The sequence below is a fragment of the Cyrtonyx montezumae genome, unplaced genomic scaffold (genome assembly GCF_038088225.1).
Source record: "Cyrtonyx montezumae isolate F1298 unplaced genomic scaffold, pur_monq_1.0 scaffold_8, whole genome shotgun sequence".
Classification (NCBI taxonomy): domain Eukaryota; kingdom Metazoa; phylum Chordata; class Aves; order Galliformes; family Odontophoridae; genus Cyrtonyx; species Cyrtonyx montezumae.
The window spans coordinates 65,027,712-65,052,057 of NW_027072089.1; the positions used below are offsets into that span (position 1 = coordinate 65,027,712).

The 24,346-nt window shown below is 41.4% G+C and overlaps 1 protein-coding gene across 3 annotated transcripts in view; it reads left to right on the plus strand.

Annotated features, from left to right (window-relative positions):
- Positions 1-24,346, plus strand: part of GRB10 (growth factor receptor bound protein 10) — a 136,658-nt gene that overhangs the window by 105,857 nt on the left and 6,455 nt on the right. For all 3 annotated transcript variants that reach the window (XM_065751717.1, XM_065751716.1, XM_065751719.1), the window contains 9 exons: positions 4,172-4,328; positions 9,936-10,051; positions 12,842-12,916; positions 16,496-16,633; positions 17,248-17,358; positions 18,994-19,092; positions 22,429-22,506; positions 23,158-23,274; positions 24,157-24,223. In XM_065751717.1, coding sequence (XP_065607789.1) covers positions 4,172-4,328; positions 9,936-10,051; positions 12,842-12,916; positions 16,496-16,633; positions 17,248-17,358; positions 18,994-19,092; positions 22,429-22,506; positions 23,158-23,274; positions 24,157-24,223 — 958 coding nt within the window. The remainder of the gene's footprint in view (positions 1-4,171; positions 4,329-9,935; positions 10,052-12,841; positions 12,917-16,495; positions 16,634-17,247; positions 17,359-18,993; positions 19,093-22,428; positions 22,507-23,157; positions 23,275-24,156; positions 24,224-24,346) is intronic.

Here is a 24,346-nt window from a genome sequence, read left to right on the forward strand (position 1 = left end):
TGAAGGGCTTTCTTTCCTGCATGAGCTGTGTAACAAAGGAAGCAAAAAGAGCCACAAGGTTGACCTATATATTTATTTCGTTGCAGAGCTTGAAATTCCCTCACTTCACAAAGCTGCCTCAGTGCTGCTAGGCACTTAGGGGGAACGGGGAGGACCTCTAGGGCTGGGGCTGGGGCTGGATGAGCTGCTTGCTTTGCAGATGTGCACAGAGCGTGCTTACAGGCATTTCTTTACCAAAGGTTACAGCTCCAAGAAGCAAGCCCCAACTTTTCCATTACAATTCAGCTAGGCAATTAGCAGTTCAAGGGTAACATGCATGTGAAGCTGAAGTCTTCAGCAGCTCTGCATTTTCCAAGAGCTTCCCTGCTCTTCCAGCGACTTTGATTCTACTCTTGTAAGCCCATGAGTGCAGAGAGCTTTCAGAAAAATGATCATATCAGATCAGTGCAGTCTTGGTGCATCTGCCTGTGACATAAGTGCCATCAAGAATAAATCACTCTTTCTGCTTGTACAAGATACATACATTTCAGTTCACTTTTCTTTCTTATTAGCATCTTTGGTGGTATGTGTCTCATTCCTGAACAAATACATTAAATTTGGGGATGAATATTGAAACTTGCTGGATTGATGTTGAGTTTTGTGCAGCTTTTGGTACAACAGAAAGCTGAAATGACTCTTCAGTGTATTTTAATGGCTTCCTGTGATATTTGGCTGTTACAAAGGAAAATTTGTGAAGAACTAACATACAGAAGCCTTTTCTCTGCTAGGTTGCAGTCTGATGCTCTCTCATTGCCAGTACTCTCTCCTCAGACTCAGCTGGGAGTCAGAGCCCAGGACAGCAGAGGTTGATTGGCACTGGCATCGATTACACTGTGATCTGTTTCAGACTGTATGATGCAAAAGCTGATCTATTTGCTCTGAAGATTGTCAGCATAATGTCACTTCAAAGCCTCGGGGTTTTTGTTGTTTGTTTTTGTTTTTTTTTTTGTGTGTGTGATAATTGTATACGCTTTTAAGTTTTCTTTTGCACAAAAATGAAAAAAAAAATAGCACATATATAAAAATGGAGAAGGAGGAGGAAAGTAGTGTGAGCATGACATGTCTGGGTTTACATTTTTGTCCTCTCTCCTAATACTGTTTTCATTACTTGATGCACGCAAAATGCTCTGCTTGGTACTATGAGGTTGAAGAGCTGAGGCTCAGAGATGAAATAACCACGAGGGCACTGCTGATACACAACCCATTATATGGAACTAGCGAAGTGTTTAATATTAATGTTCTTTTAAATTTTTAATTTTTAAGTCTTTGTCTTTAAAAAAAAAAAAAGAAAGAAAGAAAGCTGGGGGGAAGAATTCCTCGCAGAACAATGGTGCAGTCTGTTATCTGCTCCTCTGCACTGTAAAGCACTGAATGTTCAGCCAATATAGTGCTCGGGTTGGCTTAGCATTCTTAACCTTAATTTTGAATAGAAGGTGCCTTGTGCTGCTGACGTAATTGGGGCCTTTTGTAAATCACTGTTGCAGGCAGTGCTGTTGTATCTCACTGCATTTCTCCAAGGGATGCAGGGCAAAAGTGTCAGTCTTAACTTTCTGAACCCCGCTGCAGGCTAAGTGGTTTCACTATTGCAGTGCTTTTTTTCAGAATGAGTTCTGCCATATTTTCCTTTGCAGATATTAAGTTCCAAATAAATTTTGCAAATGAAGTGATATTTCTGATGGAATGAGTTTGAATGGGGAACGCTACACATCTTAAGTGGTTAAAAAAAAAGAGGGGGGCGGAAGGGATGATAGGGAGTGTTTGAGGGTTGGATTGAACCCTCTCACTTCAAGACCCCTCTGCTAGAGAAGTATTATTATCTGCCTCTTTTGTTGCTGGAAGTGTCAGAAAGTTTATTGCCGAATCCTTACTGTGAGTCGGTGCCTCCACTCTGGCTGTAGGTCGTGCTCCACAGCACTCTGTGGAGCAAGGCATCCTCTTACACTTTGCATCAGTCTCTCTGGGACCTTGGCGGCCTTGCCTCTGCAGAGGGATGGGGTTTCACCTCGCTCCTCTCTCTTGTCCTCTGTTATAAAGTTCAGCTCCGGCCATTCCATCTGCTGCTGATGGAGTCTTTTATATCTCTGATGTCAGTGGCGATACGTGGCCTTGCGCTGTCCTTGATGGCAAACACAGCACTATTAATAGTCAGTGATGTTAACTTCTTAATTCCTGCATGCAGCCTGTCCCTTGGCTTTAAAGGCACCATGACTGAGCACCACTGCAACCAGCCGTGGCCATAAGGATAGTGGGGTTTTTGACTCAGCTCTGCTGGTGTCTGCCTGGTGAGATGCCAGCGCGCTTCCCCAGAGCTGATGTCAGGCCGCACGCAGGGCGAGGAGGGATGGGTAGGAGCACAAGGACGCGTGACCTGAGTGGGTCTGAAAGGCAGCAGCAGGTTTCTTCCATTGGCTGTGCCCCACCAAGTCTTGCCGTTCATAGGAGCAGAGTGGTTGTACGTCTTATTCTGGTCTGAGAGAGGCACCCTTGTCAGAAGAGTTTTCCTCCTGCCTGGAACTGGTCAGCTGCAGGACCTGGGTGCAGCCTCTCCCCGTATGGTCCCAGGCCCAGCAAGGCCTAGGGAAGAGCCTTTTGGGCTGCCCCTGAGGGACAGCACCTGCTGGTGTCACTGCAGAAGGCAGGAGGGAATTCTTTTCACTCCTATCATTCCGTTTCAGTCGACTGCGACAGAAAGTAGCCAATAAATAAATTGAATTAAACGGCCGCTGTTGCCTCCTGTTTCCCCACTCAAAGCAAACTCAAGCACCAGCTTTCCATCTCTCCCGCTGTTGGGTTTGCAGTTTGCCGGCCCGAGCAGGGCGCTCTTTTTTAAGACAACTTTTTGCTGGCCGGGCTGACTCCTCCCTCCGGACTGCAGCGGCCGCGGGGCTTTCCCTCCCTGGAACTTTTCGGGCTGCCGGAGGGGTGCCCGCAGGCCGGCGGGCGCGAAAGCGGGTTTCCTTTGTAAGTTTTTTGTTGTTGTTGTATGGGAGGGGTGGGGGGGGCGGGAATAATTTGGAAGTCTGATAGTGTGTGGGAAACGATTACATCAGTCGGAGGGAGGGCTAGGATTGGTCTGCGCGGTGTGGTTTGATTCACTACCGCAAAGGTTGCGTGTAACCCTTTGAGCGGAGCTCGGCGGGGCCGCTTCGCTCCGCAGCCCGGGCAGGGAGGCGACAGGTGCGGAGCGGGCAGGGCCCGGCCCGGCCCCGAGGCCGGCAGCAGAGCAAACTCTCTGCCAAGAGGCGATCTGTGTTTAAAATGCCATCTTGTTCTTCTGACTGCTGCCTCTTACGTGCTGCTGAGGTAAGATTTTCCGTCTCGGATTACCCTCCGGCTTTTTGTTAGGTTTGTCTTCTCCGGCCAGAACGCAGCGTTGGAAGCGGGGAGTTCCTCTCCAGCGTCAAGCTGCGGGTTGGCGGGGGACATAATTCCGCAGCAAGTGTGTCTGTGCCGTGTCTGAGCAGAACAATGCCAAGAGGAGAGCATCTGTGTAATCCAGGAGGTGGGGAGAAGGTTCCTGACTTGCTCTTTCTCTCTGTTATTATCTGCGATGTGTGGGTCAGGCGGGTTTGGTTCCAAAGCCCTCAGAACCCGGGATGGAAGGAGAAGTCAGGAAGGGAGAGCAGTGCCCGTGCTGAGCTGCGCGTGGCACTTCCCCGGCACAGCGGCCCAAAGTTAGCGGGGCACCACGAGCCATTTTATCCCCAGGGTCCTTGCCTGCCACTCCGCCAGCGTCCAGAGGCCTCCGACTGCACCAACAGGAGAACTGCGGGTGCCCACCGCGTCTGCCTTCTTGCACCCCGGTACCCTGCAGGAGCTCTCGCTCCTTTCATACTGTTTCACGTTTGCTTTCCTCGCACAGCCTGATAAAGAACCTGCTGCCGGCTTGTTCCTGTCTATGTGGTCCTATTAACGCTGCTTCATCTTTGTCTGGTGCAGGGAGGCACTGGGGGAGGGGCAGGAGGCCAAGGCCTCGCCACCAGTGCTGCCCAGTGCCACACGCCCACCCGACGTGCCCCTGCTGCCGCGCCCCGAGCCCACGCACAACGAGGACTCGCTCTGTCCGGCAGCGGCCGTGCGGTTTGCCTCTTTCCAGAGCTGCTGATCTGTAAGTGTACCCTTTATGTTGCAGGATGTAAAAGTCTTTAGTGAAGATGGAACGAGCAAAGTGGTCGAGATTCTAGCAGACATGACAGCCAGGGACCTCTGCCAGCTGCTGGTTTACAAAAGTCATTGTGTGGATGATAACAGCTGGACTCTAGTGGAGCATCACCCTCACCTAGGATTAGGTAGGGAATGGTTAAAGGGGTGGCGTGGTTACCTGGGGACATGACGTGTGCTTCGTGTGCTTCGTGTGAATACGCTTTCAGCCGGATCACTTCCTTTTCTGCTGCTTTAATTTGTGACATTAGCTGAAGCCACATACGTGCTTTCTGTGTGTTGCAATTTGTTGCGTTAAGCCACTCTAAGCCTTTCTCTTGTTTCCCATCTTATATTTTTATTTAAAAAAATAACAGTAATTGTCTAATCCTCACACTGGAGCTGTTGCTACCTTGCTGTGTCTGAAGCTACTGCACATAAACAGCTTAGGCAAATTAAGCCTGATCCATGGAGAGCTGGTCCTGTGAACAGCTCAGCTCAGCTCATCACCAGCCAGAGCCCTGGACGAGCACACTCGGTTTCGCATGCCCACAGCAGTGCTTAAGAAAGGTGCAGCGAGGGTGGGGGGTGAGCAGGGGACAGCCAAACTTGACTTGGGGGGAGGAAAAGCGGTGGCACCACTGGGTACATGGGCAGTACTTGGACCAGCATCTGCTCCCCAGCCAGTGTTCTTCATCTGACTGGAACTGAGGTGTCATGGTTACAGTTTCAAGAAGGCAGCAAGAAGAACTGTGGGGAGTTAAATAACACCGCAAATCAGTTTAATTACAGTACCTGAAAGATTCTTGTGTTATTCAGTCCTTCTTTTCCTGTTATTCTGTGACTCTGATGAGTTGAGTGGCCCTGATGCACACCATGCAGCTACATACCGCTCAGATGTGCTATCTGTAATTCTGCTGCAGGATAATGCTTTAAAAAAGTGTAGCATTTGGAGTATTAGTCAATATACTGAATGGTGAATCTTTTTCTAGAAAATAAGGGAAGGCAGACTGTGAGCTGCAGTCAACAGCACTAGAACTGCGACTGCTGTCTGTAGCTAATTCAGGTTTTTAGTTTTAAAAATGCAGTTCACAATCCTTGCAAATAAAAAAGAATTTGCTGGAAATGTAGTGCCCCACGTTGACGTTGTTAAACCCAGATTCATTGCTCCACAGAATAGCACTTGAAAAATGAAAAAAAAAAAGAAATCGTAAGATATTTTGATTATTCAGGGATTTCAATTGAGTACCTCTCCTAACGTATAAATCAGTGAAAAAGTTAATAGGAAACATTCACGTATGGCTGTGGAATACTTTTCAGTTTTGAGGACATAGGATGAGGTGAAGAATTAAGGTATAAATTACGATCCTTTGCTTAACGTGCCATACGCACACTTGTAACAGCCTTTACAAATGTTGAGTTTTATCAATGCTCATTAAACTACCAGGCTAGGCTCTCTTTTTCTATATTCCCTTTCCCATCATTGCTGATTACCAAGGTATTGTGTAAATAGAAGCCTTCTCCTTTGTAACCAACATCCTTCTCCTGCCAGATTCATTCAATGATGCCACAATTCAGTGTTTGTGACATCACAATAGCTTCCATGGTGACTAATTGTGCTGTCAAACTCTGGTGTGTGACATCTCTGAATGAAACGGGCAGGAGGCTGATTAGGAAATCAAAAGCTTCTGTTTACACACAAATAAGTTGGTAATTAACAATGATGGGAAAAGAGCAAGATACTTATCAGCTGCATTTATATACATTAGAGCCTGCCTGTCTCAGGGCTCTCACTCTGAGCAGAGCACAAAGCGAGGCCCAGGCTGTCCCACAGAAGTAGGGGTGTAGGCGATGACGCCAGCAGCCACCAGACTTTGTCCCCAGGCTCCATAGCTGAAGGCTGCGCAAAGCAGCACATTGTTTGAGGGTGTAAGGCTGAAGTTTCAAGTGTCAAAAAGGGATGATACAGATTTTATATGTTTAGTATTTGAAGGGATGTGGGCACAGAAGGGGGTAAAAATTCATTGCAACACACACAATAAACTTCAGATTCCAGCTTCTACATGTTCCCCCACTTGTAGTTTGCAGTTTGAGTTCTGTTACGCAGCTGCACATTTCTAGGTTCTTGGTGACCTAATTGCTTCCCTGTGTACGTCAAATACTGTCAGAGGTACCATACTCCTCACTCCAGGTGAAGATAAAAGTAGCTGTCTGAAGTTCCATACTTTTCCCTCTAAAATTAAGATTGCTTACAGCATATGCGATGTGGCAGAAGTGTGATGCAATGATGAGTAGATACTTAGAAGTGTGGAAAGAAAAGTGTTTTCAGAGCAGCAAAAATCCTGTGTTTTCTGTAGAAGACATATTTCTTACTGAGATATCTTTGCTGACTTTATGCTGTAGGTGTCAATCCAGAAGCCCACCAAAAGAAGCTGATTCCTTTATTAAGTTTAACATCTTTTTCCTGGGCTTGCCTAATGTTGGTTTCAAAAGAGTTCAGTTTACAGAACCAGTTCATCTTCTAATACTGGGCAGACTGAGGACAAGAGTAAATCTTCAGTGCTACTGCATAGTTATCACTATGGTGAGCTTCTAGGTCCCAGTTTGTAAGGAGCCTTCCTCTAACTGATTACTTTGCACATACTCAATGGTCTTCTGAACAACATGCATGTTTGCAAATAGCAGCTATTGGATTGCACAGATTATTTTTGCTTTCACTAGAGGCAATGGCGGCAGTCTGTCATAAGACAGGCTTAGGTTTGACATGTGTAAATGATTGCTGCTGCACTTTGCCACTAGTATCTAAAATGCTTTGTGGTCAAGATGTAAGCATTGTGAAACTTGGCCACATTATTTCGTCTGTATCTGAAAATATACCTAACCTCCTCTTAAAATGTGCTGTTCTCCTAGTGCTACTCCATTCTTAACTATCATTAATTTTTAGGAATGGGAGGAGGTATCTGTATTAGAAATTATCAGAAATAATAATGCAGACAGACTGTGGTGATAGTATGTGCCTGGATATTGAAAGAATCTCTGCCGACACATATCATTTTTCCAGCTTCAGAATTGACTGTATATCTTATTTAACATAACTTGAAGCAGGAGAGAAAAGTAGGAGGGCTCTAAAATGTATGTAGGTTTAGAAGAAGGAATCACTGCACAGTTTCATGCATATGTATTTTTGTTTACATGTGTATTGAATTTGATTTGCCTTAATGTGAACAAATTAAAAGTGTAACACACAGTTTGCTCAAATACAGAAACAGGGTGGGCTATTTCACACTAATTGTGGGACATGCATATGTGTTGTTCAGTATGGAATCTGGCTAATTCTCCCATCTTGTGTCCGTTCCACACTTCTGTATATGCTTAGCTAGTAATACAGGTCAGTTTGGAGGAAAAAAAGAAGTATATTTTGCACCTTGAGCACCTGTGTAGAGGAGACTGAGTTGATGCTATCTGATAAACAGAGAGCATTCTGGTCACTTTCTCTGTGATGACACTTGAAGACAAGCTGACCTATTGAACATAACAGGCTGACGTCTTGTTTTGTAGCAGAAAGCTCAAAGCAGGGCTGAAGTTGAGTTGCTAGCATGTCAAGTGGCATTTCATTCCACTTGTGCTAACCTTGTGCCCAGGACTTTCCAATTGTGCAGCCTTCATGGGATAGTAGCAAACCAACCAAGGCTAGCTTCTTTTTACACACTTGTGCTATGAACTGTTGCACCTTTTCTTCAAGATGGCTTTCACCAGCAATACGAAAGCATCAGCATTAGATTGACAGGAATATCAATACAGGATGTCAGAAGGATCTTGATCTGGGGAAGAAATACCTCTGCGTCAGTTATATGAAGCATCTAATGTAAAGTCACTGTGTGTATTTATCCAAACTAACAATCAGAATGCCAAACTGTCAACTGTTCATCTACGCTGCAGAAGAAAGAAGACATGGTTTGTCCCTGCCTTTAGCGAGTCTGCCGTGTGTTAGGAAAGCAAAGTTCACAACTTTGTAAGTAACAGAAGCATCCAGGAGTAGAACATGTGGTCTTTCAGGGTTCATACTGTGATGAAGATTACAATCAGTACAACTTAATTTTTGGAGCAAAAAAAATGACAATAGAGTGTCCACCCTCAAAATCCCGCTGTATTCCTCATGGCATGAAGAGAGATTTGACCTAAGCAGTTGCCTAAAACCATTGACAATAGCAATAAATCAGTAGCAGTATTCAAAACTTCACCTGTGAAGCCTGTAGATAATGTAAAGGGATTTAGGTGATGAGGCCTCAGATAGTATAAAATGTCATTAAGTTATTTCAGTGGTAGTATTTCAGTGTACATTAGTCAAAGAACTACTAAAAGTAGTGTTGTGGCCGATGCGTTAGGAAGCAGCTCTTAATGTAGAAGTCACTAAATACGGAAATTTTTTGATGATAACCCCTTGAAATTTGAAATGCAATCTGTAGCAAGGCCAGACATTGCAAAGGCGTGGCAAATTCTGAATTCATCAATGAGATGGTGATGACTGACAGTCTTAAGTGCAGGTGAAAAAGACAATGGGATCATTCAGAGAGGAGTTAAATTTTCAAAGACCTTAACATTATTATGCCAAGTCAAATAATTCAAGCGACATTCAAGAATGTGCTGCTTTTGGAGATACCAGCTGCTTTATATCCAGAATATTCCCCAAGAGAACCTGGGTGGCTGCCTGGCATTTCTAATTGTGAGAATGCAAGGATGCAGGAATATGAAGTGGGGAAAGGGTTGTCCAAATGTTTTTGGTCAGCAGGTCATGTGATTTGGATAGAGCTATGTGAAAGTTATTTTTTTTGTTTGACCTCGTTTTTAATTCCCTATTATATTCAAGCGGAAAGTACTGGCTATTAGACTTTTGAAGAACACCTACGTATTTTCTTAGAAACTTTTGAAGATTTGCCAAGATAATGATTTCATTATGTAGTGTACACTTAGGCCAGTTGCCTTCTTTTGAGTTACTGCTTTCAGTGAATTGGATTTGTTAAGCTATCTGTTCACGCTTTGATGTGTCCTTCTTTTGACCAAAGAAGTAGTGGTTATGGGGAGTTACCTTGTAACCAAATGCAGAGCAGAAAATTGCCCTGTCATGTGTACAAAACATTTGTCTCTGTCAGTATTCTTGTAAAGTAGATCTTGTGACCTTTTTCATAATAAACCCCATTGTCTAGCATCTACAATAAAGGCCTGAAGTTCACCTTGAAATGAAGTATTTTTATAGAGCACAGTCAAATAAGGCACTGTATTTCCATGATAGTTCAAGACCTAACAGTGGCCTTTTCACTTTTTTTTTCCCCTTAAATCTTTCCACATTTCCTGTTCCACAGCAAATAGAAAACACCAAGGAAGAGATTAGTGTGTATTATTTAAGCTACTGACAGGCAGCGAGGCACACAGAAAAAATCTTGTTCTTTCTTTTCTCAGAAGTCCATTCTTGCGTAGCCATAGGGTAGGCTATTTTTGTAGGTATTTGGGGTATTTTATTTTGTAGGTATGTAGGGTATTTTTAACAAACTCTGCCTTATAACATTGAACTTTGTAATACTTAAGCCCTGTTTCCTTTAAAACCTCATGACAGTACGATTTGAAAGCTGCAAAATGCTTTGTTAACTTCAGTAAAGGTAATGGAATTGTACTAAGTTGCTTTACTAATATTCTCTGGAAGCTGATTTTACTGTTCCTTCTAGTTGATTGTGTGTTAACATTCTGTTCTTTTTCCACAGAGAGATGCTTGGAAGATCACGAGCTCATAGTTCAAGTTGAATCCACAATGGGAAGTGAAAGTAAATTTTTGTTTAGGAAGAATTACGCAAAATATGAATTTTTCAAAAACCCCATGGTGAGTCTTTCTACTTCATTGTTTGCACCAGAGAGAAGGATGGGTTGCAGTAACTGTGTTGGGCACCGTTAGGTCTTAAAAGATCTATTTAAAAATAAGAAAAAAGCACAGCAAAACAAAACAGAAATCTTTCCAAAGAAATTGTAACCAATGTTTAAATTCCTTGTACTCTATTCCCAGCCTGCAAACCTCGACTGTTTTTTCATGTTCCCAAATATACTTGTTTAAAAATGGCTGTTGCTGTGTTGGAGAGTGACCAACACAGAAAAATCTTTGTTGACTCAGGAAAAACAAGCAGAAGAGCAATTTTCTCATTCTTTCCCAAGTTACTTAATTTGATGCTTGATCCAATAGTACGCGATATCAAACTTTTGATTTCTGACAGTAGTGCTAAAAAAATTTCTTTGTAACCTTTTGTTACGTACAAGGAACTTCTGTGTCTTCGTAATACATGCTGGACGTTGTCTCCCATACGGCTGTGCTTTACTAGTGTGCTCTGCCTTCTTTTCTACTCATAGAAACTCACCTCCTCCATGCCCTCGTGTTTATCCATGTTAGAAAAGAAAGAGGTATTATATATCGTAACTGTATGTGGCACTACTCATCTCATGCCCTTAGAATAATGTAATTTTCAACTGCACAGTGTCGTTGATTATTTGGGAATTATTCTTCAGATTTTATCTGAACAATTAGGTGGTAACAGGCAAGTGATATGAACCTATGTCAGTTGGGGCAACCCATCTAAACAGCCGGAGCAGGGACAATCTAAAGAAGGTTTAGATTAGAACAGATTTTGGTGGTGCCAGAAGCAAAAGAAATACCTGTGGTCACATGAAAACTCATTGCAGAAATTGTTGCAGTGAGAAATTAATTTCCTTTCTCATGGACGGTCAGGCACAACTGCTGCATCCTCACATATGTTCCTCCATGGACATTTGTCATCTGTTAGTGCTTGCTTCAGAACTCATGCCTTGATTTACTGCTTGAAACCTTCCTGTACACAAAATGTTTGTAATTGTGCACTTCTGTTGAACTTCCCATCTGATAACCAGTGAAGACCTGAGTGTTTTACAGAATGTTTAGTGTCGTAAGAGCTAGCGCATCGTTTAATGTGGTGTGCTTTAATTAAAAAGAGAGTAGGGGAGTAAAGCCCAGAATGCTTGGCATTCAGTCCCAAACTCTTGCAGTCTGAGAATAAATCATTCTTTTGGTTTAAGAATGTGAACGCTTCCGATCCATTGCATTAGCTGTTGCCATATGGCACTGTTTCTTCTCAAAGAAGCTGGTAAATGTTAGCTTTCGTAATTCATTGTGCAGCCTACCTGGCAGAAGGGTGATTTCTCTTCAGTGCTTCACTTTATGCCTTAAAGACTGAAATCTATATTGCCTGAAGAGTGGTAATGTTTTCAATTAGAACGTTTTTTGTTGTTATTCATCTTGTTGCAGTCATTGTTTTATTTCAGGCATTTCTGCATGTCTTTATGCTTGAAATAATGTAGAAATATTTCAAGAATGATTTAATGGAATTGTACCAAATTCCATGAACATTTTTAAGCATGGTTAATGAAAAGGAGAACTGGGGGGAAAAAAAACATAATGTCAAGTCGTCTGTTTAGCAGACAGCTGTTTGACTTTTGTGATGTAAAGATTCAGGATGAATGAGATATTGTAAAGAATGCCTGAAAATTAAAACGTCTGCAGAAGCACCTTATTTGTGTGTTAGGCAATATTTGCTCTGTGATGACAGGGTGGGGGAGAAGAGGATAGATGCTTACTTTGAGATTATTCAAGTGTAGCATGTGAAGCACGGAATGTGGCGCCAGTCAGAATGATTGCACATGTCCTTTTTAAGTTTTTAGTACTTCATTTCCTAGAACACACAGCTGACTGATCATTACAAGAAAAAATATTGGGCTGTGTTTTATCATCCTGAAGCACAGATGTAGGGGTAGGTTTTACAAATGGCAGATTGAAAAGTTTGAAGTCCTGAGTCTGGACTCACTGTTGAACAACCAACTGAAAGCATCAACAGTCACTCATGAGCCTTTACTCATGCTTAAAACCAACTGAAAGCATCAACAGTCACACATGAGTCTTTTCTCATGCTTAAGCTCTGTGAATGGCCGTTCATGTGGAGCGTTCTAATGGAACTGAGCAGGTTTTAGCTTTGGGAGATGCAGCACTGAAGAAGTGTATTTTGTGTAAAAGGAGAGTAGTGTTGACGGTAGAAGTACTTACTGAAGATTCTGCAGCATTCCCACCTGAGATTTCTTTTAATGCATTTTCATCCTGTTTGGCTCCGCAAGATAGAGAAATTTTATTCCTCCTGCTCTCCATCTTCCATGCAGCAAGTGGAGTTACGGAGAGTTTGTTGACCAGTTAGCCTTCCTGGACAGGAAGGTAAAATGTGGCAAAATGTGCAATGAACAAGAGCTGTTGAGTTCCCAACCTGCAGGACCACTTTTCCTGTCCCTCCCTAGAAACTAGAGGCTGCTAAAAAGGCACTTAGGAGAAGAGGAAGCACTGGGAAAATGAACTTAGGAAATACTGTGTACCTGATGTTTAAAAATCCAAATTCTGTCTGAGTGTCTTCATAGCTTACAGCATTGTTGACCAGAAGGAAGGAAAGAATGGTACTTGAAAGCCCTAGTGTTACTTTGTGTGAAAAGAGATTTCCAGGTTAAGAATGATAGCTTCACAAAATTATGACTGGAACAAAATTTCACTGATTCTATATAAGAGGGTTCAAATATAGTATGACTTAAATTTGTTTTCTCTTCCTGTGTTTAGAATTTCTTTCCAGAGCAAATGGTTGCCTGGTGCCAGCAAACAAATGGCAGTATTCCACAGTCACAACTTTTGCAGGTACTGTAAGTTATCTGTATGCACAACATTTTGCAACTGTAGGGGAGTAGCTGAAGGAAATGGGAGAGGGAATTCAAAGGTCTAGAAATGGCTGGTTGGAGAAAGACTGATTAGTTAGCATTTATTATTAATATTGAACCTGACAAAGAGCTAACTCATTCACTTTGAGGTGTAAGTTACAAACACAAAGTATTTGTAGCTGTATTCATATGCATTTGTTCCATAGTTGGTTATTGGGCTTTCACAGGTAAATGCTCTGTGGGTACCCAGAGGCAGCCTCCTCTGTCTGTTAGTGTCATGAAAGGACTTACTTTCTCTCCTTCTCTAGTGTTTTTGTGCTGGTAGCTGCTGCCTCCCTTGCTGACTTCTGTCAGTAGTTCAGATGGAAGTTCTAGAGTATGCTTCAGGTTCCTAATCCTAGCACACCAAGTATTTTTTGAAGTAATGGACATAAGTGCAAATAGTTGCAGAAGACTAGATGTATAATTTGCAAAGTTATCTCACATAAAGCTTCCCACTCTGAATTACAGGTGTGTGTACCCCGTGCATGTGTGTTGGTAGAGCTCTGTAATCTATGTGGCAGTGACATGTACGTTCCCTGAGTTTTTACTGCAGTTTCAGTGTCACTGTACAGTTTCTTGCTTGTTCATGAAGGAGCTGTAGTACAGTCAGTTAATCTCTGAGGTGGTAGCTGAAGGGCTGACCTGTAGCTCAGACATTTAAACCTTACAGCACACCATCCTAAACCCTCTAGTCAAATATTCTTCACCTGAAGTCATTTTCTCAAATAGGAGACATTTAACTCTCAGGTGTGTGGAGGCCAAATTAAAACACATTGTTAAGTAATACCATTTTCAGTGGATAAGACATTGGTGCCTGGAAGATGTGAATAACACGTATCATAAATAACACGGGAAAATTATAAAGCAGAAAGCTCAAGTATATGAATAAAGCACAAATAACTGATTTCTGTCCTTTTGCGTGTGCACAGTTTCACATTGACAGCTTGGTAAAATTTAACTTTCCACTCACTTTTGAACTAGTTTGCTCATTTTGACCTCTAACCACTTTAAAATCCGTTAAATACTGGTTCCATTTTCACCAAAAAGAGCTTAAAGCATTAGCAGGCATTTTCAGCTGGGAAACAAGAAGACTGTTCCTGGAATTAAAAATGAAAGTCACGTCCAACAAAGTCAAATGTCCTTGGGTCAACTTTGCAGTCATACTTCTCTAATTAGGACCCTGCTTTTCACAGCACACTAAATACTTCTAGAGCAGGAACTTCTCCTTCATGTCGCCACGCAAGTACTTCATGGCCTACTTACTCAGTCTGGGTAATCTGCGGGGACATGGGCCAGATGAAGAGAAGGCACTCTGAATGGGCAAGCACTCCTTCCAGTGCTTTATCAGGAACCCAGACTGGTAGGAGTAGAGGTGAATACACCTCAGACTCTTTATCTAGCAGCATTATGTCTGGAATTGAGTTTGCTTGTTAAGATGAGAAGCAGGACTGACTAAAAGAGTGAAAATTTTTGGAGGGGGAGAAAGTTTGGAGCATAGTGCAGCTTCATAGAGGAAAGGCTCACATTGTGAAATACAAGAGAGTTTTCTTCTGGGAAGGTTTAGTTAGGTGCAGTTATGGAAAAGCGTGACCCATGGGGATTAACAGTAAAAGAGAGTTGTACAGAGAGCGTGGATACATTCTCTTTAGTTTGTTGTTTAACTGTAAAAACCAATCTTACTTAAGGCATTTATATTAAATAAACCTTTGTTTTTAAAAAAATCATACAACTATTTGTCATAATTTCAGCGACCGTTGTAATTTGTGGAAGGTAAACTTTCTGCATTCTAGTAGTCATTATGCATGTGGCATCTGAGGCTACCTCAGACATTGAGTGTATGCGCTGTTTTTTTAATTACAGAGAATACGGGAAGGAAATTGAGCATCACATCAGAATGTCGTGTTCAGCTTTAAGAGCTATTATTTCTAGTGTTAGAAATGTGGTGGGATCTGTTTTCTCTGATGTTAGTCTTGCTCAGATATACAAAAAGCTTGTATTTTAGTTTACTTTTAAAAGTAGTTTATCTACCTGGACAAGTTTCCTGTCTGTGGACAGAATATTAAGTTCCTTTGGCCTCTTATTTTCATAGCTGAGAATTAGATTATAGCACAAATAGCAAGAAATTTGACTATTCTTTTCCAGTTTGTTAGATAAGATGTTGTGGAGGGAAGAGAAAAATGATTACATTTTAATGCAACTAAAAATTCTAACAAAGGGCATTGGTTTTTTGGTCTGTTTTCTGTGAGCATTGCCTACCGAGTAACACAACTCTATACGACATTTCACACGCATGTAGACCAACAGGTTTTGTTAATTTTTCTTCCTATTACATGAATTTATTAAGAGTTTGGCATTTAAATTACTTACCAAGCTCTCTGTCGTTTAAAAATCTAGCCCACTGTAGTAAAGGAACAATCCATCAACTGGCTAACCATAGTTAATACTCCCTTCCTTTGACATACGGCAAATCAAATGATTCCATATGTGGTCCCTCTAATTATGCCAAGAACTTAACTTAAATACTTCTGGATCTGGAGGTGTAGTATCATTGCTGACATTTATTTTACTGCTCTGAGTTTCCATTTGAGTTATATACTCTGTTGTCGCAGAATCACAGAATTGGAGGGGTTGGAATGGGCCTCGGGAGATGATCAAGTCCAACCCCCCTGAGGTCTGTCATACTTCTTGTCCTGGGACAGGTGCATGTATGCTGTACAGGTGTTTGGTATGGGAAATCCTGCAGTAGGCTGTTCCCACTCTAAAACTTTGGATAAAGTTGAAGATTTTTGCCAATGTTTTCAAGTTAGACTAGTCAGCTGAATTGTACTGACAAGGTACTATTTGCTTTAAGTAATGAGTAAGCTTACTTTGTGTCCTTTCGGGCCAAGCACGAGTGGTGATACAGGGAAGGGTTTAGTCTTTTGGAGATTTAAATATTAAAATGGAAAACAGGAAAATGTCAGTACATGAACTTGAATTGATTGTTTTTACAGTACTATAGAGAAACATGCTGTATAATAAACATGGGGATTCTGCCTCAGAAACACCCTAATTAAAGCTCCTGTTTCACATCTGCTTTCAAACCAGTCCAGCTGTAGCTGCCACTTGGTGGTTGCTGTTCTGTGGCCCTGGCTGTGCAGCCAAATTCCCACCTGTTGAAACTGTGTGGAGACTCTTATGTCTTGGCAAAGTTCATTTATCTGTCAGGACATTAACTATTCTGGGTTGGGGAGGGTTTCAACAGTAGTCCATCTGGGTTTGCATCATAAAGCTGATATTCGCTGCTCAGAGGAGAGGAGATGACAGGAAGTCAGCAAGGTAGATGTGATGGGAGAAGTAATGTCCATTTTGGCTGTAAATCAGTTTAAACATGTAGGTCAATTTAAGCATATAGTGAAATAATGCCCAAAGTCAGTGAAGTGGCTTGCAATTTGCCTGACTTTTCTGCAAAGAAAAATGTCAATTTTATGATGAATGTGTAGGACACAGTTATCTCTTATATTTTCCTCTCCAACAGAACTTTCTAAACTCCAGTAGCTGTCCTGAAATACAAGGTTTCTTGCATGTGAAAGAGCTGGGTAGGAAGTCATGGAAGAAATTGTATGTGTGTTTGAGGAGATCAGGACTTTATTGTTCTACAAAAGGAACTTCAAAGGTAAGATAAAAAAAGAAGTCGCACGCTACTAATATGTGAAAGGATTTTCTTTTATATTGGATTTTTTGGGGGGAGGGCTTTTTTTTTCTTAATTTCTGCACAAAGCATTTCCTTTTTATTGCACAGAAAAACCATGATCAGATGAAAACAAGTCCTGGGCTCTCAGCGTATAACAGTGGCTTTTTAACTTTGTTATATAATAAAACCAATCTAGCCAGACAACACAACTGTGGTAGCTGAAATCACCTTAACAGGGTTAGAAAGAAAAATCCTACTCTTCAGACGTGTTGTTGATGAATTTATCTTAAATGATACTTCAAAAAATATTCTGCATGATCTAATTTTCAGATTTTCCAGAAGCAATGAAATAGGCTATGCCATTTTCAATTCCCTGTATTTGAATAAGTATTTTGTCAGCTTCTTCTATAAAGCTCCTTTGGCTGGTTGACTGATAATTGAAACGCGACTCGCAGTGTCCACTTCAGCTTTCAGAGGAGCAGAGCGTTCATATACTGCCCTCTGTTGGATGTTGGTCTTTCAAGACTGCGTGCTTGCAGCAAGGTGTTCCTCCAGGGGCTTATTCTTACATGTTCTAAAACACCTTACTTCTGCAGGAGCCAAGACATTTGCAGTTGTTGGCTGACCTAGAAGACAGCAATATCTTCTCGTTGATAGCAGGCAAGAAGTTGTACAATGCGCCTGCGGAGTTTGGATTTTGTATAAAGGTAAATCTCATGAAGTTCTTTCAGAGTACAAGATGGTGACAGTAGATCAAAGCCCTGCTAGATAAATGGGATTTGTATGTAAAAGTCTGCAAGTATTTCTGTCAGGAAGACCTCATCTTGAAACTGTTTCGTTTGGCAGGCATGGCCTATGAATCTTGCCATCATTTTATGTGACATTTTTAACACTTTGTCTGTTGCTTCTTTGGATTGGGAAATTTCTGTGCAGGATCAGTTCAGTACTGAAGCATGGTGTGCCTGTGAGGTGGCCTTGGTTCACCTTGAACATAAAATCGTGTTTTCCTAGTGCTGTGATGGAACAGGAAAGTTTCTTTGGACAGTGAGCACCAAAACTATATAGCAGCAAGCAGTGAACTGTGATCTGACATAACTGTACCATAATTATGGGCCAGAGGTTTGCATTTAAATATTTAAAGTAGAAGATTGTTGTGGAAGATAGAAATACAAATAAGCAGTTGCCTTTAAGGATTTTAAAAGTGTTCTGATGGATAGGATTAATATTTTTTGCACGAATAACCAGGTCAGTTAAGAAGAGTTCTTAGCATTTAGGATTATTACTAATATTGCTTCCTTTAGAGAGAGATACTCTTTTCTCTAGCACATGCCTACACTTGTACAACTTATAGAGGAGGAAGAGTAAGGTATGGCAGCATAAGCTGTCTTTTTCCTGATCAGATTGCATCCAGAGTTGTCTCTTTTATGTACTGCCTCTGAAATGTCAGTAAAAAGTACTTCAAAGCTCCATCTCATTTCTGTCAAGAAAATGTGGATGGGAGCTGGTTTTATTGAAAGAGATGATGTCATCTCCTTCCTAGCAGCTGTTCTGGAGCTAGACAGTATCAGTTTGGTAGAGGCTGGCTGAACTGATGAAAGCAGACATTTGGGAAGGTACTCAGTGGGAAGAGCCCAAGCGCTCTCTGTAGGACGGCATCACAGCAATGTAGGCATTTCTGGTCTGTTTGGGACAAAGCATGTCATTCCATGCAGGAATTGGGCACTTCATTTGTGGTCATCTTCAGGAGCTGCCACTACCAGCAACTGAGTGCATTAGGTCGGAAAGTTATGAGGGGCTGCTCTGTGATGCTTGCAACATGGAGGCCCACATGCAGAGATGGTGAGGGTGCTGCTCAGGGAGATACATAAAAATCTGAACATAAAGAGCAGGAAAAGCTTTAAACTGCAGGAGAACTTCCAGAGCGAGCGATGACTGTATGGGAATGATGGTGGTACAACAAAGAGGGTGTGGAGGGAAGGATCTGTTCTCCATATCTGATTCTTTAGGGCTTGACTGAAACTTCGGGTGGGTCTCCAAACAAACAAACGGAAAATGTATTATACTCTTTGTTTCTCTTTCTGAAATGACTTGAGTACCTTGTTCCTATAAGCTGCAAGAATTGCAGAGTATTACAGAGCTCTGATCTTGCTGGATCAAGCAGAGAAAGTAATTTCATACAAAACTTATTCAGCTTCTGATGGTGTGATGGGAGCTTGAGGATGATGTCAGCCTTCTCTGACCAGTTTGTAGATGTATACGACATCTGTTTTTACTTTACAGTACATTTACAGTGTTGTTGGTTTTTACTGTAATGGAGCTGAATACTTTCTAACCCTTTATAGCCCAACAGAGTAAGAAATGAAACAAAGGAACTGAGGTTGTTGTGTGCTGAAGATGAGCAAAGTAGGACGTGCTGGATGACTGCCTTTCGACTCCTCAAGGTATCCGATTTTGTGTGTGAATAGAGCTACACTTGTTATCAAGTTGCAGTTGCCATTTTTTTGCTCTTTAGAAAATACCTGTATGTTCTTGAATGTCATCTACCTCCAAAGCAACAGGGCCAGGAGCACTATGCCAGATAGGACTGTCCCCCCTGAACTTCTAAGCACTGCACTGAGATGAATCCTCTGTGTATATGAATCCAGTATAATTTCAGAGTTTGAGGCAAGTGTATTATATGAGAATGAACCAACAAAATTGTATAACAGTTATTTGCAAGTATCATTAAAAAAATAAAATTTTGATTATGGCAAGTGAATATCTCACCTAGAACAGAGTGCTTTGTACACACTTGTTAATTTTTTCAATTTTCTGAAGATTCCAAAACAAAATAAATAACAAAAATAAGTCACTCTGTAGATTGAAGTTAGTCATACCTGAGAGGAAACAGTTAAATTTTTTGATAGTGTGGAAGGATGTTCCCCAGAACTTCTGTTCCGCAGAACAGAAAATCACTGTAGGAAGAACTGAGGAGAAGGTCTGTTATTTTGTTGTGTTTGAAGCAGAAGTTATTTTCTTTTTAAATCTATTCCTGAAGATGCTGCCTCGAAAACGACCATTATTTTCTTCTATGTACCTTACTACTAAGTCCTTCATCATGTTAAAGGGAATATGCACCTATAAAAAAAATAAAATGTACAAAGTATTTACAGGTTCTCTCTAATGTGTTGCCCATAAAAATCTCACTTCTCTTCCATGCGTTTATCCTCTCTCCGGTACTCTGTTCCAAAATCTAACAAACAAATGTAATCAAAAAAATTACAGGCATGTACAAACTGGTGCTATGGTACCCCATACTAGATACACATCCACCAAAATAGGAATGGAAATATTGAACTCAGTCAGCTTTGACTCTCTCTGTAGTAAACGTATAATTCCAGATACTTGGAAAGGGACAACAAACCACAAAACCCCTTTACTTTATGTCACGGAGCAGGGCTGGCCCCAGACACTGCAGTGGGAACGAGGCCAGGATGTGGTCCTTGGACACCGTGTCCTGTTAGTGACTGCTGTCTGACAAGCTGTGCCCAGGATGAGATTTGTCATCAGTAGTGCTGTGAGCAAGCCACTAGGACGGGGACATGGCTTCAGAGCTATGCCAGGATGTTCCCTGAGGCCATTCTGGGCTCCATCTGCTTGGTCTCTCTTCCAGATGACTACAGTTGCCTTTTCTGCGTAAGCAGCAGGCCACATCAGCAGTACCTGTGTGTTCCTCTCCACTCCAGACCTCTCCAGCAAAGTGCCCCTCTCCCCACCAGTGTTGTGGGAACGCCTGCTGAGGGCCAATTTCCACACTGTGACTGGGGTGCTGAGGTGTGTCAATGACTACGTGGTTTTGTTGCTTCCTGGTACAGAGCAAGAGTTCCAGAGATCACAGAATCATTAAATCCTAGAATGGCCTAGGTCAGAAATGATCTTAAAGATCAGCTCCTTTGAACCCTCCTGCCATGGTCAGGATTGCCAACCCACTAGATCAGGCTGCCCAGGGCCCCATTCAGCCAGGCCTTGGATGCCTCCTGGGATGGGGTGTGTTGCCTGAATGTCTTCTACTCCCCACCCCTGCACCTTTCAAAACTTTGTCTTTCCGGTCTTTTCTTAAGATGTGACAAATGTTTGCTACAGTTATCTGTTCCATTCTTTGGGTACACTGTGTATCATGCAATGCCCTGTAAAAGCAGGGAGAGTTAATTAGACATCTAGGCCTGCAGGTATGAAACAAGAAGTCTGCTGCCTGTTCTCCATTTACATTGAGTCATCTTCCAAACCGCCACATGACTTCTAATGATCTCCCAAGTATTGCCTGGTTTGTTAATTGTAAGAAATTCTTCACAAATTGCAATACAGAAACCCCATCCCTTTTTTTTTTTTTTTTTTTTTTTTTAAGTTTCTACCAAAAATAAAAAGGTGTACTGGTTATAGCTATTTCAGTTATGGGTTAGGATTGAAGAAACAGTCCTAGGTACAATTTGCATATTTGTTTTCTGCAAAGTTGATGACTCTTTTGGCCCTCATACTCTATAATGTTCACTACATTGACTTGGCTCAAATTTAATAGAATATTTTATTACCCTGTCACATCCAGATGCTTTGAGATTATTATTGGTGATCGTTGATTGTTGTTATTTCTGATTTATGCATAATTTTTCATTTTGAACAAACTGCAGAAATAGTGAAATCGGTTAATTATAGTGAATTGTATCTTGAGGTTATCACTTATAATGAAAGAAGGAAGAATTTAAGTACACTGGTGAACACACTATGATCCTGGAATGGCAAGGAAGAACCTCCCCAGCATACACAGTTAGCTATTCATACCGAATGTGCTGACATGCATCTTAAGTGTTCAGAGGTGTCTTTCTTTGCATTGCTGCCTGTGGCAAAGACAGGATAGCATTCAGTTTCTGTGCTCTGGCATCTAATAATGACCTTTAGGCACTGAACACTAGGAAAGGAAAGATTTTGTTTTTAAGAAACAGTGAAAGATGATTAAAGGTGTGTAGTCAAGGAAAATTAAAGCTGTGCCTCACAGCTATGGCTGTGGCTCTCCTTTTACCTACAGACTCAATTTTCATACAGTTTTACCTTATTAACAAAATTAGATACACAACTTCAATTAGAACATTCTGTAAGCAGTGTTGATATACTTCAGTGGTGCCCCTCTTGGGAAGGCACCGAGCAGGTGTTTTCCTACTGTCTTAGCTGCTAGTGTTTCTAAAATTGATTTCAGTATGAGAGGGACATGGTTAGTTCACTCAGTTTTTAAGGATGAGAAAAATACTGCAAGTGTTACTTCCTGTCAAAATTTATTAAAACTCTTGTGAATTAGAAAGCATTATATTTTATGAGATAGTGAAAGCTGAGTTTGTCTTTGTATTACCTTTTATAAATCTTCTTATGCATGTTTATATTTTTTAAAGCTCAAATTATTGGAGGGTAAAAAGTGGGGGAGGTGATACCTGGACCTTGAGTGAAAGCTTGTATTCTATAAGGAATATATGTTAATAGCTGAGAGCGGCAGAGATGAGCTGTGTATTTTGCTCAGGCTTGTAAAAGTGCTGTCTTTTAAATCAAGTTATTGTGCATACTTAATGCTCTATTCCCACTTGCCAATCACTATTCCTCAATGCAAAGTGCACTGGGACAGTTTCTGATCATGGAAATAAACAACAGCACCTTGTTCCAGTGTAAGTGGTGTTCTGGAATTACTGCAGTTTTGTTTTGTTTTGTTTTCTAGGGAATACCTTTGAATAACAATTCATTTGCTTTTCTCTTGACAGTATGGAATGCTGCTGTATCAGAATTACAGAATTCCCCAGCAGAGAAAAGCCATGCTTCCTCACTTTTCCACTCCAGTAGTAAGTAATGAACTTTGTTTCCTTAATCTGTCGTGCTTAAAATGATGTATTTACTTTTACATTTTAAAAGTGGAAAATGTTACACTAAGAAATGTAAATTCAGCATTATGGAGCAAATCAATGTAAAGTTCACGTTTTCTATGGGTATAGTTTATGTAGCTGGCTCTCCACTTATCTTAGATTTACATTATGCACGTGATTGAAAAATCTTGGATATGCCAGGCACTTAGAGATGTACAGCACAGAGGCATCTGGCTGTCCCTGAAGAAGCCAGCTTAGGTCTGGCAAAACACACTCTTAAATCTCATAAAAAGTGTTGGGCCAAAAGCTGACTGTTAGCTGTCTAAAATTGAAGATGCTATGTTTGGATCCCAACTGGCCCTGGAAATGAGTGGGGTATGGTAATAGAGCAAGTGGGCAACCTGAGCAACAGAGGCTTTGGATGCTCTCCATTCCATATGGCCTATAAAGAAAAAACATATTTTTGTGTCTGTTAATGCTTTTTAAGGAAAAGAAAAATAGCTGTGTTTCCCATGCTGATGAAGGATAGCTTTGGAAAGTCTTCTGAAAGCAAAACATTTTGAAATGAAACTCTCTCAAGTTGGTTTTTTCTTTCCCTGTTTTTTGAAACAAGTGAAAATTCCTTTTCAGAGAAGTGTATCTGAAAACTCACTAGTAGCAATGGATTTTTCGGGGCAAATAGGAAGAGTTATTGAAAACCCTGTTGAAGCACAGAGTGCTGCCATGGAAGAAGGACATGCTTGGAGGGTAGCTATTTTCACTTCTTTTCTATTTTTTTCATCAGTGTCTGTTGAGAGCCAAGACACAGAGTGTGCTATGATAGCAGTGCAGTGCTGGTCACAGTATAGCTTAGATCCGACCTGAAACAATCACACTGCACGCATGCAGATCTGAAAGTCAATATCCATCTTTAGCAAAACTGTCACATTCACAACAACCTTCTACCACTGCTTCTCTGTCCCCCTAGTGTCCAGAGGAAAGTTGAGGGGGAAAGCAGACTCACCAGAACTTTACTGCCAGTTTGCAAAACCAGTCTCTGAGGAGGAATATGTCAAATTAAATGCTTCCCCACATGGAAGAGGCTGGGGCTCTGACTAATGGCTTGCTCCCAGTAAGTTTAATTGCAGAATATACAAGAGGCAGAACCTCTTGCAATGAAAACTGATGTAATTTGTTTATAGTGTCTTGTGGACAGACAGCTGCAGTACAAGTTTTCCCCCATGCTCGTCTCTTAGGGAATAGGAGTAATCACTGAAGCACTAGCTAGTGCTTTATGTATGGGAGGGAAATACTGCTTGATTTACTGAGTGCCCAGTATTTTGCCTGAGCAGAAACGTATCAGACTTTTCTTTTTTTCTGTCATATTCTTTCTTTTCTTTTTTTTTTTTCCTTATTTTTTTTTAAGATACCGAGCTTTCACCATTAACATCTGGCTTGTGTTTTAAGCCAACTGAACTGAGCCGCTGCTTGTAGATTAGTTCCCTTCAAAGTTGCATTTCTTTTTCTCATCCTTGCATTAAACTTGCCCAGCCCCAAGTTTCCTGTAAATTAAATCTGTATTGCATGTGCAGTAATTCTCTTCTCTTGAGGTTTTAGTGTGGATTTAATGGTAATTCATTTTCTCTATAGAAACGTAGCACAAGAATGAACATCTTGGGTAGCCAAAGTCCACTCCATCCTTCCACACTGAGTACAGGTAAATTCTGCTGTTTGTAAGCATAGTGTAAGAGGCTTTGATGGTTAAATAAACGATTATTTCCTACAAAGATAGAGTGCAACCGTGTAGTGTTAATGCCTTGATACGAAATACTATGTTTTA